The following is a 13,507-nucleotide window of genomic DNA, read 5'->3' as shown; positions in this document are numbered from 1 at the left end:
CCAGAGAGAGATGTTTCTGAAAACTGAGAGAAGGAGATGTTGGAATTTTTAGCATGTTTTCTTATGTCTTACGTGGCAACTTCTCCGTTAGAAATCATAGTTAAGGTTATCTTTTTTTGTCTTCTTGCTTCAAAAGTTTAGATTCTCCTTTGCTTTGTCCATCCTCTCGTTGTGTTTTATTACCATATATTGGGCTTTGAGCGTGTTCCACTCTTTTTGGGCTATAATTTGGGTTAGCCCAAGTTTGGTTGCACTTGGATTGGGCTATTGCTGTTTACATTCCTCCCATCTGTTAAGTTCACCTTTATTACATTCTAAAAAAATAAAGTCATTTTGAAACTTATTTTCTAGATCTGTTCTAGAATTATTTCTCGTAACTCTCTTAAAATTGGTTTTTCGAAATTTCCCGAAAGAAGGATGATTTTGGGGTTACAGGACTATGCCGAAACAATGCATCATTTTGATACTTACAAAACCTGAAACATTATTATTCGTCCAACTTATGGAGATACTTAGAATGCTGTGTGTGGCCCTTCTAGCTTTTGATTGAAAACGAAAAGACGAAAGAGGTGAAAAACGAAAAGATGAAAGAGCAGAAAATTCTGTTGCATGTGTCAATCAAAACGTCCCTATTGGAAATAGACATTACAAGGAGCCGAGTTGAGAGGCGAATAAATACAATTGTGCATTCTGAATGGATACAAAAGGGGTTTCATATAGAAGTGTATATATATTAATTACATACATAGTATTACCATACCCGCATGCAACGGGAAAAAAAAATGCACATTTATCAACAATTCTGCGCCTTCTCACACATCTCTGTGTTCACTGTCTCTGTCTGTACTCATTATTGTATTACATATTTACTACACTTCTTATCTTCTCATCTCTCAAAACAACACTGCTACAACATATTTTATGATATCTCACAAATAAAAAATATCGTTTTTTCTTCTCCAACGATTACATAACCACCACGGAATTTAGATTAACAACTTTACATTAATTTAATTTCGTAAAAAAAAAAGGTAATGTCTATAATTGCATGCGCCAGGCCCTCCAAGCTACCAGACGAGATTTTCTCTGATTGATGTCTGGTTGTCGACAACATATTCCCCAACTTGTTGTTCTTGTCTTAATTTTGCCGAGTCCAAAGTTCCAGAAATGGGTGATTTCCAAGGCCCCTTCGTAGTGTCACCCCCTCCTTCACCCTCTTCCTCGGACAAGTCCAGCACAACCATGTTATACTATGGCCTTGTAGTGGTGGGTGTTGCAGCTACGGCATTAGCCCTGTACAACTGCATCATCATCAGGAGGAGCAGAAGGCACGACATGCAGTCAGAAGGTGAAGGGGCAAATGGGTTGGTGGAGGTGGTGATGGAAAGTAGAATAGAAAACTGTGAAAGGAACTTCAACTTGGTTTCAAGCTTCAAGTACAAGAACGAAGGAGTTGTGGGTTATGATGATGAATGCTCAGTTTGCTTATCTGGTTTTGAAGAAGGAGAAGAAGTTCGGAAGCTTCCAGAGTGCAAGCACTGGTTCCACGCTCCATGCATAGACATGTGGCTCTACTCTCACTTGGACTGCCCAATTTGTCGAACACCTGTGCTGCGTTTCTCGCAGGCATTGCTGGAATCGGGTAGTGGTGTGTTGGAATGAGCAATTATGAGTTTGTGAATGGATTTTGTGGAATTGATTCAGAATGAAATGCAAATTAGAGGAAGATGGTTTGTGGGGTATGGCACTGCGCTGGAATTGTGACCACTCAGTCCTTCACAACTTTCTCCACAAGGAACAGACACAAACACACAGCTAAAGCACCCAACTTTGGATACCTTGTTCCTGATGTTACGTCACAAAAAGAGGTTCAGTACTCCACACTTTTTTTTTTTTTCTTCTTCTTATATCCTTCAAACCAATGCTTAATAATCATAGTAGTAATATAAAAATTTAGAGTCTGCACTTTCAAATTGTTGATGCAGATCTTAAAGTATATCTCTTGGTGGGAACAAGAATTTGCTGTCTCTAATAGACTTAATCATTTCGAACAAGATTTCTTCTGATATAAAAATGTAAGATTTCAAGATTTTGATTTTGATTCGTTGTCGTGAAGACATGAGTGAGTGATAGGATCTGATTTTTAATTTTAAATAACTGATTGCCGTTCACTTTAGGCTGACTCATAAATAATTTATTCATTTTATTATATATATAAACTGATTTTAAAATTTGTATTTGTTTAAATTATAATCGTCACATCTATGGCCATTTATTCTGATTGGTACGATACCATTGTTGTTGTTGGACTGTAGCTGTCTATGGAAGTTTTAAATTTTAAATCATTGCATAATTCAGAAAGAAAGACAAATTACTTGTTATTATTATAACTAATATTATTTGCTATTATAAAGACACGTTGGAATAATTTGTTACTATTATAACTAATATTATTATTATTATTATTTTCGATTAGGGATGCTTGTCGGAAGCATTGGAAGTTTATACGTGTATTGTATGAAAAGCATAGGTGCAGTGTGAATTTTGTATGACATAGTAAAATATAGTAAATAAAGATAAATAGGTATTTATGAAGATCTTTTGCACCATAATTTAGTGGGGTCATTTGTGTTTGGGTTGCTTTATAAACATCTTGGTTGGAGTAAATATTTTTTATAAATTTACATTAAATTAACTAAGTAGTTAATTAGTAGACATAAAAATGAAAATAACAATAAAATATTAATAATCAATTAATAACTTAAACATTAAAACATAATAATAATAATAATAATAATAATAATAATTAATTTGAACATTTATAATTAAAATTTTAAAATAAACTTATTTTCTAATTTTAAATTTTAAATTATAGTTCTATTTTCAAGAATAAATTTATTTTAGATTTAATATTAACCGTAACATATAAGAATAAGATATATTACAATTTATGAAAACATTTTGCACTATAATTTATTGGATTCATGTATGTTTTGGAATTATATGTAAAGTAAAGAGTTGTCTTACCATAAAGGTAAGATAAAATGTATGGATGTTAGTTGAATTGAATATTTCATTACCCAATCAAATCTAATTAGATTTAAAATTGGGCCTCATTAGATTAAATTTGAATCAATCTAAATTAAACCCTAACATCAAACAAACAACCTTAAGAATTAGTGTGGGAGTACATCGTTTCTTCTTATCAACTCTAACATTTATGTCACATATTAATCCTAACATTAGACAAACAAACCTAAACATTACTGTGATGAGTTTTCTTTTTCGCATACCTAACATTCTTGTTTTTGATTCCCCTCCACTTTTTTCCTTTGTCATTTTTTCTTTATCTATTGCCTCTCTTGTTTACCTCCATTATGTTGTTCGTCGCTGTTGTTTCTTGCAAGCAGAAAACACACCAATAATCTGTGTTGCATGATTCTACTCTGTGTTTCTGCAGTTATTTGGATGAACGTGGTAGGTGAATGGTGACCGTGTTAATTTATGATTCTTCTTTTTGTTGACTATTATTTTTTATTTTTATACGAAACAAAGTTTGATTATTACTGAAATGTTTGGTAATTTGTAATTGTACTAATTATACTAGCTTATTGTATGGAAATAAACATATGGCACTTACAATTGATAAGTTGACATCAATTCAAAATGTAAATTATATGCGTGTCTTAATTCGTCTTACTTTTGTTTTTGTTTTTGTTTTGTAATGTTTGATATATTGTGAAGACTTCATGTATCACAATATTGTTCTTTTAATTTACATTTTTAATTGTATTTATATATTAGTATTCATTTTGTGATGATAACTTGATTAATCTGGACAAATTATATATGTTTTAACATGTGTCACATGAATTTAAATAAATTTGTTATGACTTTATATATTGAATTATTTAAATTTTAGTAACGAATTTTGATCAATAATTTTAAAAAATTAAAATAATACCTTCAAAATTAATAGATTTAATCATTGTTACTAATAAAAAAAAAATGAACGATTGAATCATATAATTATGTTTCGGAATAGATAAAGAAATTGAGTTTATGTTGTTTTATTACTTTTAAAACATACTTTTATTTTAAAAAGAATTCAAAACTAAAAAATAAATTATCAAAATCTACGTAAATATTGAGGAAGGTAATTATTAAAAAGAAAATTTATGATAATCAAATCACACTTAAAATTAGGTTATGAAAGGACACACAATCATTATTTTTTTCTTTTATAATCTTAAAAAAACTACTATACAAAAGACTCATAATAGTTAATAATGAGTTTGTGTTTAAGTTACTATTTTTTATTTTCAAAAGAAAAAAAATATGTGAAGAGTAAAGATAAACAAAACCGGTAAGTAAGAGACAAGATAATTTAATATTAAATAACTTTGTGTTTTACTATTTATTAATATTAAATAACTTTTTTTATAAAATAATTAAAAATCTACCTAATTTAATTTTTTATTGTACTTATTAAAACTTTAAAAAATTTTGGTTATGCCATTTCTCCAAGACCTTCGAGAAAATTCACCCATGTGAAATCTTATGTAAATACTATCTTTTTTTTATTTAATTTAAACTTGAATATTGTAACTTTTTATTAGAAAAAAAAAATCAAACTTTTAACCCGATTGAAAATTCAACCCAACCTTCTAAAAATAGCTTGGGTTGGGTGGATTGAGTTTAATATAAAAAATAAACTCAATCCAATTTATAGATAATAGGTTTGTTCAAATTCTATCCGATTATTTTTTCATTAATCATGCACACAGTAAAATCAGTAAATATATCATGTAACGTTGCATCTCTTTCATATAGAAACTATACAATTAGAATTCATGACATGGCTGTTTGCAATTTTCTCTGTTTTAAAATTTTAAAATATATAATGTAGAGTCCGTTCAGAAGTTTTAGTTAGGAAAAAAATGTTTAACATAATTAAAAAGTATATTAGAATAAAATATTACTGAAAATGTAGTAGAACAACTATGGCAAATTCCATTGGGTAGAGAAATCCATAAAGGAGAAATAATTGGAAAAAAAATAGTATGTTACTGTTGCAGAAAGCCTTGAAGCGCGAACGATCATGACAACCATGATCAAGACTTCTCACAAAATTGACTTCCATTGCCTATTACTGCAACATTTCTCTAGCACCAAATTTAGTTAATATCTCAATTATTGCTTCACAATTTATATAACTATAGAAGAATCGTGCTTTCCAAAACAAAAGTAGAAGTAGGTAGGTGAACGACTGAATAATAAATAAATAATTTTTTAATCTATTCGTTCTATAAATATTTGAATTAAAATGTGTCAAAATAATATAAATAATATAAATATGAATTATATAATTAATTTAAAAGTTTGAAGATTAATTCGTATTAAAACTAAAATACGAATAAATTTCAATTTTATATTACATCTTTTAAGGAATAAAAGTATAGTCGACGTTAAATAATTTAACGAAGTTATAACATTTTAAAGTGATGATTTAAACATAATTTATCTTCAAAATTTAAAAGTGGAACAACGTATTCAAGCCTCCCCATTAACCATACAAGATATTATATATTTTGATTGGATATCAAGATTAACAATTTTCATTTAATTAATTTAAGAATTATTTAAAGTAAATTGGGTGCTTATTTAAAAATTAGATATTCTGTTATCTTTTTCAGAGGTATCTTTCACTTGTCACTTCACAATTTATGTGTTTAAAGTAGTTTTTGATACTATTTTTTTTATTATAAATATCTGCATTTATTAATATTAGCATATATTATCTTCCACATCTTTTTTTTTTTCTCTCTTTTTTCATATCAAGATTAATCTTGTTAGTTCTTTACTTTCTTTGAACTATCATTAAGAATGGGTCTCTTATAACTTGAGAAGTTTATACAACACAACTCAAACAACTGATGTTATAAACAAATGAACTTTAGGCTAGAGATAGATCACAATTTTGTGATTCTTGTGATTACGAAGAGCTGGAGCAACAAAGTAAAAAAATAATTAGTATATATCTATTCAAAGTGTACTACTTTACAACATGCATAGAAATTGTTTCAACAAAGCATTACAGAAGAGTTAAGCTTGAACAACTTACAAAACTAGAAAGAAAAAGTACAACAAGAAAAGGAGTGAATCAACAGTGACTGAAGACAGTAAAAGTTGGAGTCCCTTGATCAGAATGGAGATTACATTTTTCTTAAATTGTCTAACCTTGCTTGTAAATCGCTATCTATGGCGGAATCATCGCCAGCAGTTTCAACTTGAGGCACTTTAGTCTTTGCAGCTGGAGCAGCAACAGCTGTTGATGGTGCATTCAGAAGCTGCATATCAAATCAGAACTTGTTAGATAACATTATAGTGATTAGTTCATATACTTCAGCTGAAAAAAATAAGTGGAAGGGTAAACAAGTTACCTCTTGATTGATGTTGATACCAATCTCATCGAGAACCTGATTCACTAGTTCTTCTGTTTCTTCTTCTTCTTCATCCCCCTCAAAAGCATCATCCATTGTGTCTCCCATCACCTCTGAAATCAATTCCATCCTATCATTCTGATACTCAAATTCCTGCAAGATTTTCTGCAATGATGGCAAGTTCATCTGCCTGTTCATCTGTCCCATTGCCTTAGTCACACCTTTCATTGCCTCACCCATCGCTTGTGTTGATTTCAAAGTCTGAACAATTTTGAAACATTAGAAACCAAATTTCAGCATTCACATTCAGAAAAGACACTAGTTTTTATCAAATCTTGCAGGAATTTAATAATAGCCAGTCAATCAGTTTCCAAAGTCAAGCGTTCACATTCAGAACTATAATCTTATAATGATCATATGCTACCACAATAGCATGCTGCACATACTTGAATTCTGAGGGATACACCCTGGAGCTGCGATTTGAGCTTATAAAACTTTTCAATCTGATGTCTAGTTCTGACAAGATCTTTTGCCATCACTTTAACAGCTCCCTGGAAAATATTGCATAAATAAAACATAGCATCAGAAAACCCGAGGTTACCCAACTTAATGGCTGTGTTAAGAATTAAATACATACCATCATGAGCACAAGTACAAATTTGCTGAAAAAATCAAGTTTGTCATAGAAATCAGTTCATTGGTCAAAAGAATCGGCATTTACCAAATTATATTACTAGAATAAAACAGCGTACTTATATCAAAATAAAAAGAGTTTATCATATGCAAGCCAGTTTCAATCACCCTGCAAGAATTGCAAGAAGTTAAATTTCAGAGTTTAAAATTATGGCCATCTCATATATACTTCCCAAAGAGACAAGTTGAGTGTCGCTGTAATAAAATCACAATTTATTTGCTTACAAGTCATTTACATGAGTGAAAATTAAACAAAACACCTTATAACGATGAGAAGAATATAACATCAGCATCACATTAAAGACACCCTAAATTTAACAGCAGAAGGAGATATCAGTTCCACCAAATTGCAAGCTTGTCCATTGCTTTTCTAAAGGAATGAATGCTCAATCTTCAACAATTTTAATAAGCAGATGCCTAAGTGGATAGTTTTGAGCCTGCGGACTGCATTAGGAAAGCAATTGCTTAAAGAGGAACAGGTACACAGTTTAATCCTCAACATTAATGTGAATACCTGTGTATGCGTTATATACATAGGTTTGTTTTAGGAACTTTTCTATATTCACTTTTAGGAGAAAACAATAAGAAGGAAAAAGAAAATTGACTTCACCATTGGCTAAACTTAACTTATGCTTAACAAAATTGTAAAAGAAAATCATATTAGCTAGGAAATCCAATAATTTCATTTTTAACTAACATATTCGCTAATTTTAATCTAGAGAAACACTAATTTCATTTTTCCTTCTTATTTTTCTCTCCTAGAAGTGATTATGGAAAAAATATCTCCAAACAAGTCCTACATGTTTGTTATTATTAACACACGGAGAACAATTTTTCCAGCCACATATATTGTTGGCAACATACACTAAAAGTATATGAAAATTGAAATAATATGAACATTGTATTTAAGTGAGCAGCCAACATCCGCATACCTACCCTCTGTGACTAATGAATAAACAGACAGAAAACTCAAACTCCACCCTCCACCTTAGGGGGCAGAGGAGGGTATTAAGGATATGCAGTAAAGAAGAACTAACCTAGCAATAGACAATGCTCCAACCAAAAACTAAAGCATAAAATATTGAGAAACACCTAAGTCTTATATGGACTAAAGATAATACCCAAATATAATACATAACTAGTGCAATCATCACCTTATAATTATCTTATAAGTTTATTTTGTACATTTGAGTTAGACATAAACCACTGGCAACAAATACTAACAAAAGTTCAAAAGACAATCAGCATACCATCTGGCCTTGTTTGGCACTTTTCTTTATCTCCAAAATCAGTTTCTTCTCCTGTGACTGCAAAACTTGTCTCTCTCGTTCTATCTCTCTAATTGATTTGTCCAGCATTCTCTTATTCTCCCTCAAGATTTCTGAATATTACAATCACATACAGTGATATCAACATAGAGTATATCAGCTTATAAATATTAAAACGATACTATCATGTCGACCTAAAGCTGTACATCCTGAAGGTTATGTAAATGCATGAGCGAAACTGATCACCATTATTCCCAGAGTTCCCATCTTGCATAAAATGGAAAACATGCCACACAGAATAGCTCGATAAAATTCTGGTTGTCACAACGACATCAATGTGCTGCTCAAATTTTACTCATGGTATTATATTATTAAAGTCTGCATTTAACATTTCAGGTGTAATAATAATTTAAATAATAATAATAATAATATCAAGCAATAAATAGAAAATTAAAACATTTTAATTTTCTTGAAACTAAGGTAATGAAATAGTTGACTTATAGGAGAAAACAAAGATACCTGCAGGGGTTTTCCTCTTTCCGAAGATGAAACTCATGATGCCGGAATCAGAAGAAATCCAATAAAAAATTAACGTTAATTGCGCCGAAACGGATCAGGTGAAATTGCGAAGATTTTTGTTCTGCGTTAGATGTATCTGCTTTCCAATTTCAGCGTCCAGCTTTCTTACACTGCAAGCGTTAAACCATAGAATCATGAACTAATTGTCATATTTGATGGGCCTGGGCCTAGGCCTGGGCCTTTTTGCCCTATATAAAATTTGGGTCTTTCTTCCTACACCTCCAAGCATTTCTTCTGCACCTCCAAAAAATTTTTAAATTCCCAAAATACTCTTTGACTATTTAAAGAAACGCACGGACATCACACCCCCAAAAATACTTCCGGATGTCGACTTCCGGAAGTCAAAATATATGACTTCCGGTGATGATTTTTGATTTCCGGAAGTCGACTTCCGGAGATCAAAAATCATCCCCGGAAGTCGACTTCCGGAAATCAAAAATCATCACCGGAAGTCAAAAAACATTACGGAAGTTGACTTCCGTATATAAAAAAATATATATTTTATTTTATTTAATTTTTTAAAATACGTATACAAAATTATAAAACATTTAAATTTAAAAAAAGATTACTTTAAAAAATAAAAAAAATAATAAATAATAAAATTACTAAATAAAAAATTGAAAAACAAAATTGAAAAAAAATTAAATTCAAATAATAAAACTTTAAATAATTTAAAATATATATATATATATATATATATATATATATATATATATATATATATATATATATATATATATATATATATATATATATATAAACCGGAAGTCGGACTTCCGTATATATATACAAACGGAAGTCGACTTCCGGTATTAAAAATTATAAAACATATATATTTTATAAAGTTTTATTATTTTAATTTAAATTATTTTTGAATTTTATTTTTACTTTTACTAATTTTATTGATATTATTATAATTATTTTATTTATATATTTCATGTATATTATTTTATATTTTGTTTGAATTTTTTAATTTTGCTTAAAATTTAAATATTTAATTTTAATCAAATTTTTTAAATTTTTTCAATTATATATTTTTTTATATTTTTAAATTTAAATTTATTTTTATATAATTTATTAAAAATTTAATAAAAATAAAAAAGAATTAAAAAAATAATATTTGAAATAACATATATTAATAATCAAATTTAAAATAAATTATATATCATTAGAATTCGATTTTCAAAGAATATTCCTTTTTTTTTAATTTTAAATTTGATTATTTATATATTATTTATATATGTTATTTTAAATATCATTTTTTTAATTCTTTTGTATTTTTATTACATTTTTAATAAATTATATAAAAATAAATTTAAATTTAAAAATATTAAAAATATATAATTAAAAAAAAATTTAAAATTTGATTAAAATTAAATATTTATATTTTAAACAAAATTAAAAAATTCAAATAAAATATAAAATAATATACATGAAATATATAAATAAAACAATTATAATAATATCAATAAAATAAGTAAAAGTAAAAATTAAATTAAAAATAATTTAAATTAAAATAATAAAACTTTATAAAATATATATGTTTTATAATTTTTAATAGCGGAAGTCCACTTCCGTTTGTATATATATACGGAAGTCCGACTTCCGGTTTTTATATATATATATATATATATGTATTAATTTTTTTTCATATTTAAATTATTTAAAGTTTTATTATTTGAATTTAAATTATTTTTCAATTTTGTTTTTCAATTTTTTATTTAGTAATTTTATTATTTATTATTTTTTTATTTTTTAAAGTAATCTTTTTTAAATTTAAATGTTTTATAATTTTGTATACGTATTTTAAAAAATTAAATAAAATAAAATATATAATTTTTTTTATATACGGAAGTCGACTTCCGTAATTTTTTGACTTCCGGAAGTCAACTTCCGGTGATGTTTTTTGACTTCCGGAAGTCGACTTCCGGTGATGATTTTTGACTTCCGGAAGTCGACTTCTGGTGATGATTTTTGACTTCCGGAAGTCGACTTCCGGTGATGATTTTTGACTTCCGGAAGTCGACTTCCGGTGATGATTTTTGATTTTCGGAAGTCGACTTCCGATGATATATTTTGACTTCCAGAAGTCATATATTTTGACTTCCGGAAGTCTACATAATTTTAGGGGTGTGGTGTCTGCGGAGTTTGTTAAATGGTCAAAGGGTTTTTTAGGAATTGAAAGAAAATTTGAATGTGTAGAAAAAATTTTGGAGGTGCAGGAAGAAAGACCCTAAAATTTTGGCCCTATTTGTTAACCATAGAAATAGCGGGTTAACCTTTGTCCCCCACTATTTTCTCCTCTTTTGGCATGGGAAAAATTATTTTCTCATTTATTTTTTAATTTGTGTTATTATTAGTGGAAACAATGTATGTCTACTTTATTTTACTATAGAAACAAATATTAAACTACAAATAATTTTTTAATTATTGAAAAAAAATATATCAACAAACTACGAAATAACTTTTTAAAAACTTATTTATAAAAATAATTTTTTTATTATATAGTTATTATAAATTCGGAAAGGTAATTAGCAAAAGGATAAAATTGAAAAATATTCTTTTGTTATGAATAATTATTTAAATTTTAAAAAATAATTATCAAAAAGATAAAATTGAAAAAAAAATTGTATATAGTAAAAGAATGAATTATTTTATTAATAATATGTATGAATATTAAAAATATATGATTTGTAACCTCGTATTTTACTTTATATATATATATATATATATATATATATATATATATATATATATATATATATATATATATATATATATATATATATACGAGAAAACAGTTACAAAATTCAATCTCTTTCATTGTTATATATTTTCACCCAAGGAAATAAAGTGTTATCTTTGTTAAAACATTAAATTTATTATCATGCTAAATATTTGTATACGAGTAATATTGTATTTTTCTATTTTAATTTGAAAATTAAAATTTCCCTACTCCCAAAAAAAAAAAGCTTTCTATGGAAAACTTTGTCGAACCACTTTTGGGAAACTCGATTTTTCGATAATGTTATTTTTAAAATTTAAAAAATTACCTAAGAATGCAACCAAAAAGGTAAGCATGCATAAGCAAAGTAATGTTTTGTTTCTTTTGACCAATGATAATAATATGGGTACTTCTTTGTCGAAATTTGTTCGAAATAAAAACCTTTAAATACACGCAGAAAATTAGTGGAATCTTAAAAGACACTGAATGCTGATTCCTATGGTTTATTATTGTTTTGTACTTTATTCTATTAAAAAAATCCAAATTTTTTTACTGTAATTAAGGATATATCTCTACCTTTAAAAAATGATTTTTAATAAATGTTGTTGATATAGTAGTAGCAAATGATTCTGTTTGGTGACATTTATATGATTTGACATGTGAAAATAATTGGAATAGCATCAGATGTTGTTTGCAAGAACAATCCAATATTAAGTGAAAGGAATTTAGACCTAAAAAACAAAATAATAATTAGCTGGTACAGCGGGGCACCCTGGCTGTGGCCACCCCTGTGAGGTGTCTACCTTTTACAATAAAATTATGTATATAATCATATAATATTTAAAAACAGTAAATGTTAATTTTTAATCCCATTCTATTTTAAAATATTGATTTTAGAGCCAACTTCTATCAAACTTAGATTAGAATATGAATTAAATTCTTTATCAATGATAAGATAGATTATTCATCATTTAAAAATCTCTAATTATTTACTTCAATAATATGATGATATTCTTTTAAAATTTTCACATAACTTTTACGAGATAGAATTAGTTTTATCAGTTATAATTATGATTTATCATTTCACTATGAAAGAAATATCATATTTATACTTTATTGCATGAATATAATTATCATTAATCACCAACCTGAATGTTAAAGTCTTTAGAGCAATAAATAAGATAAGCATATTCATAATAGTTAAAGTAATTAACAAATTCAATATTTTATGTTCTAACTTTGTTCAAAGATCGATGATTTTCGTTGTAGTTGAGATCTTTGGTAGAAGGACTCTTTTAACTATGTTTTCTTGAACGTAGAATATGGGTGTGGGTTTACTTCAAACACCCCATAGTTGATAATATATGTGTCCATAAACATGTAAAGATATTTTTCAATTCTCGTAAAACATTGACGTTGGAAATAATATACTGGCTAAATTTCTTAAAAATATATCTTGATGAAATAATAGTAATGGAAACATACATTCTGTTAAAAATTAATCTTTTATTGTGATTACAAAAAAAATAATTTCCTTACAATTATAGCCTTTTGACATCACCTTTGTTTCGAAATAATGATCGAATACAATGTTATTTATGGAGGGAGATATGGAAATCACTTTGTGTTACACATTAGTTAATAATTTACAGCTAAAAGCCTAGAAAAACAAAGTAATAACCGATAAATACTAGGGGTGGCAATGCGGGCCGGCCCGTTCCGCCCCGCACATTTTATGCGGGCTGCATACTCTGGCCCGTCCCGCATATACGTTGGCCCGTGGGCCGCGGGCTGGCCCA

At 27.9% G+C, this 13,507-nt stretch overlaps 2 protein-coding genes across 3 annotated transcripts; one reads left to right on the top strand and one right to left on the bottom strand.

Annotated features, from left to right (window-relative positions):
- Positions 1 to 711: 711 nt before the first annotated feature.
- On the top strand, positions 712 to 3,629 carry LOC114177506 (RING-H2 finger protein ATL52-like). 2 transcript variants are annotated; one of them, XM_028062880.1, is made up of 2 exons: positions 712 to 2,075; positions 3,461 to 3,629. In XM_028062880.1, the coding sequence occupies exon 1, from the start codon at positions 1,168 to 1,170 to the stop codon at positions 1,660 to 1,662; it is 495 nt and encodes a 164-aa protein (XP_027918681.1). In that variant the 5' UTR covers positions 712 to 1,167; the 3' UTR covers positions 1,663 to 2,075; positions 3,461 to 3,629. The 2 variants fall into 2 exon arrangements, with proteins under 2 accessions (XP_027918681.1, XP_027918682.1); XM_028062881.1 differs by lacking the exon at positions 3,461 to 3,629 and having other exon boundaries at positions 712 to 1,868; positions 1,986 to 2,657.
- Positions 3,630 to 6,044: 2,415 nt separating this feature from the next.
- LOC114179473 (vacuolar protein sorting-associated protein 2 homolog 1-like) lies at positions 6,045 to 9,082 on the bottom strand. The gene is made up of 5 exons (XM_028065823.1): positions 8,924 to 9,082; positions 8,387 to 8,517; positions 6,890 to 6,994; positions 6,444 to 6,704; positions 6,045 to 6,350 (listed from the first exon to the last, which is right to left on the bottom strand). The coding sequence occupies exons 1-5, from the start codon at positions 8,958 to 8,960 to the stop codon at positions 6,216 to 6,218; spliced, it is 669 nt and encodes a 222-aa protein (XP_027921624.1). The 5' UTR covers positions 8,961 to 9,082; the 3' UTR covers positions 6,045 to 6,215.
- Between the last annotated feature and the right edge of the window lie 4,425 nt (positions 9,083 to 13,507).

Source organism: Vigna unguiculata, chromosome 3 (genome assembly GCF_004118075.2).
Source record: "Vigna unguiculata cultivar IT97K-499-35 chromosome 3, ASM411807v1, whole genome shotgun sequence".
NCBI classification, from domain to species: Eukaryota; Viridiplantae; Streptophyta; class Magnoliopsida; order Fabales; family Fabaceae; genus Vigna; species Vigna unguiculata.
The sequence above is the reverse complement of the archived record's forward strand: the minus strand, read 5'-3'. Positions and strand labels throughout refer to the sequence as shown.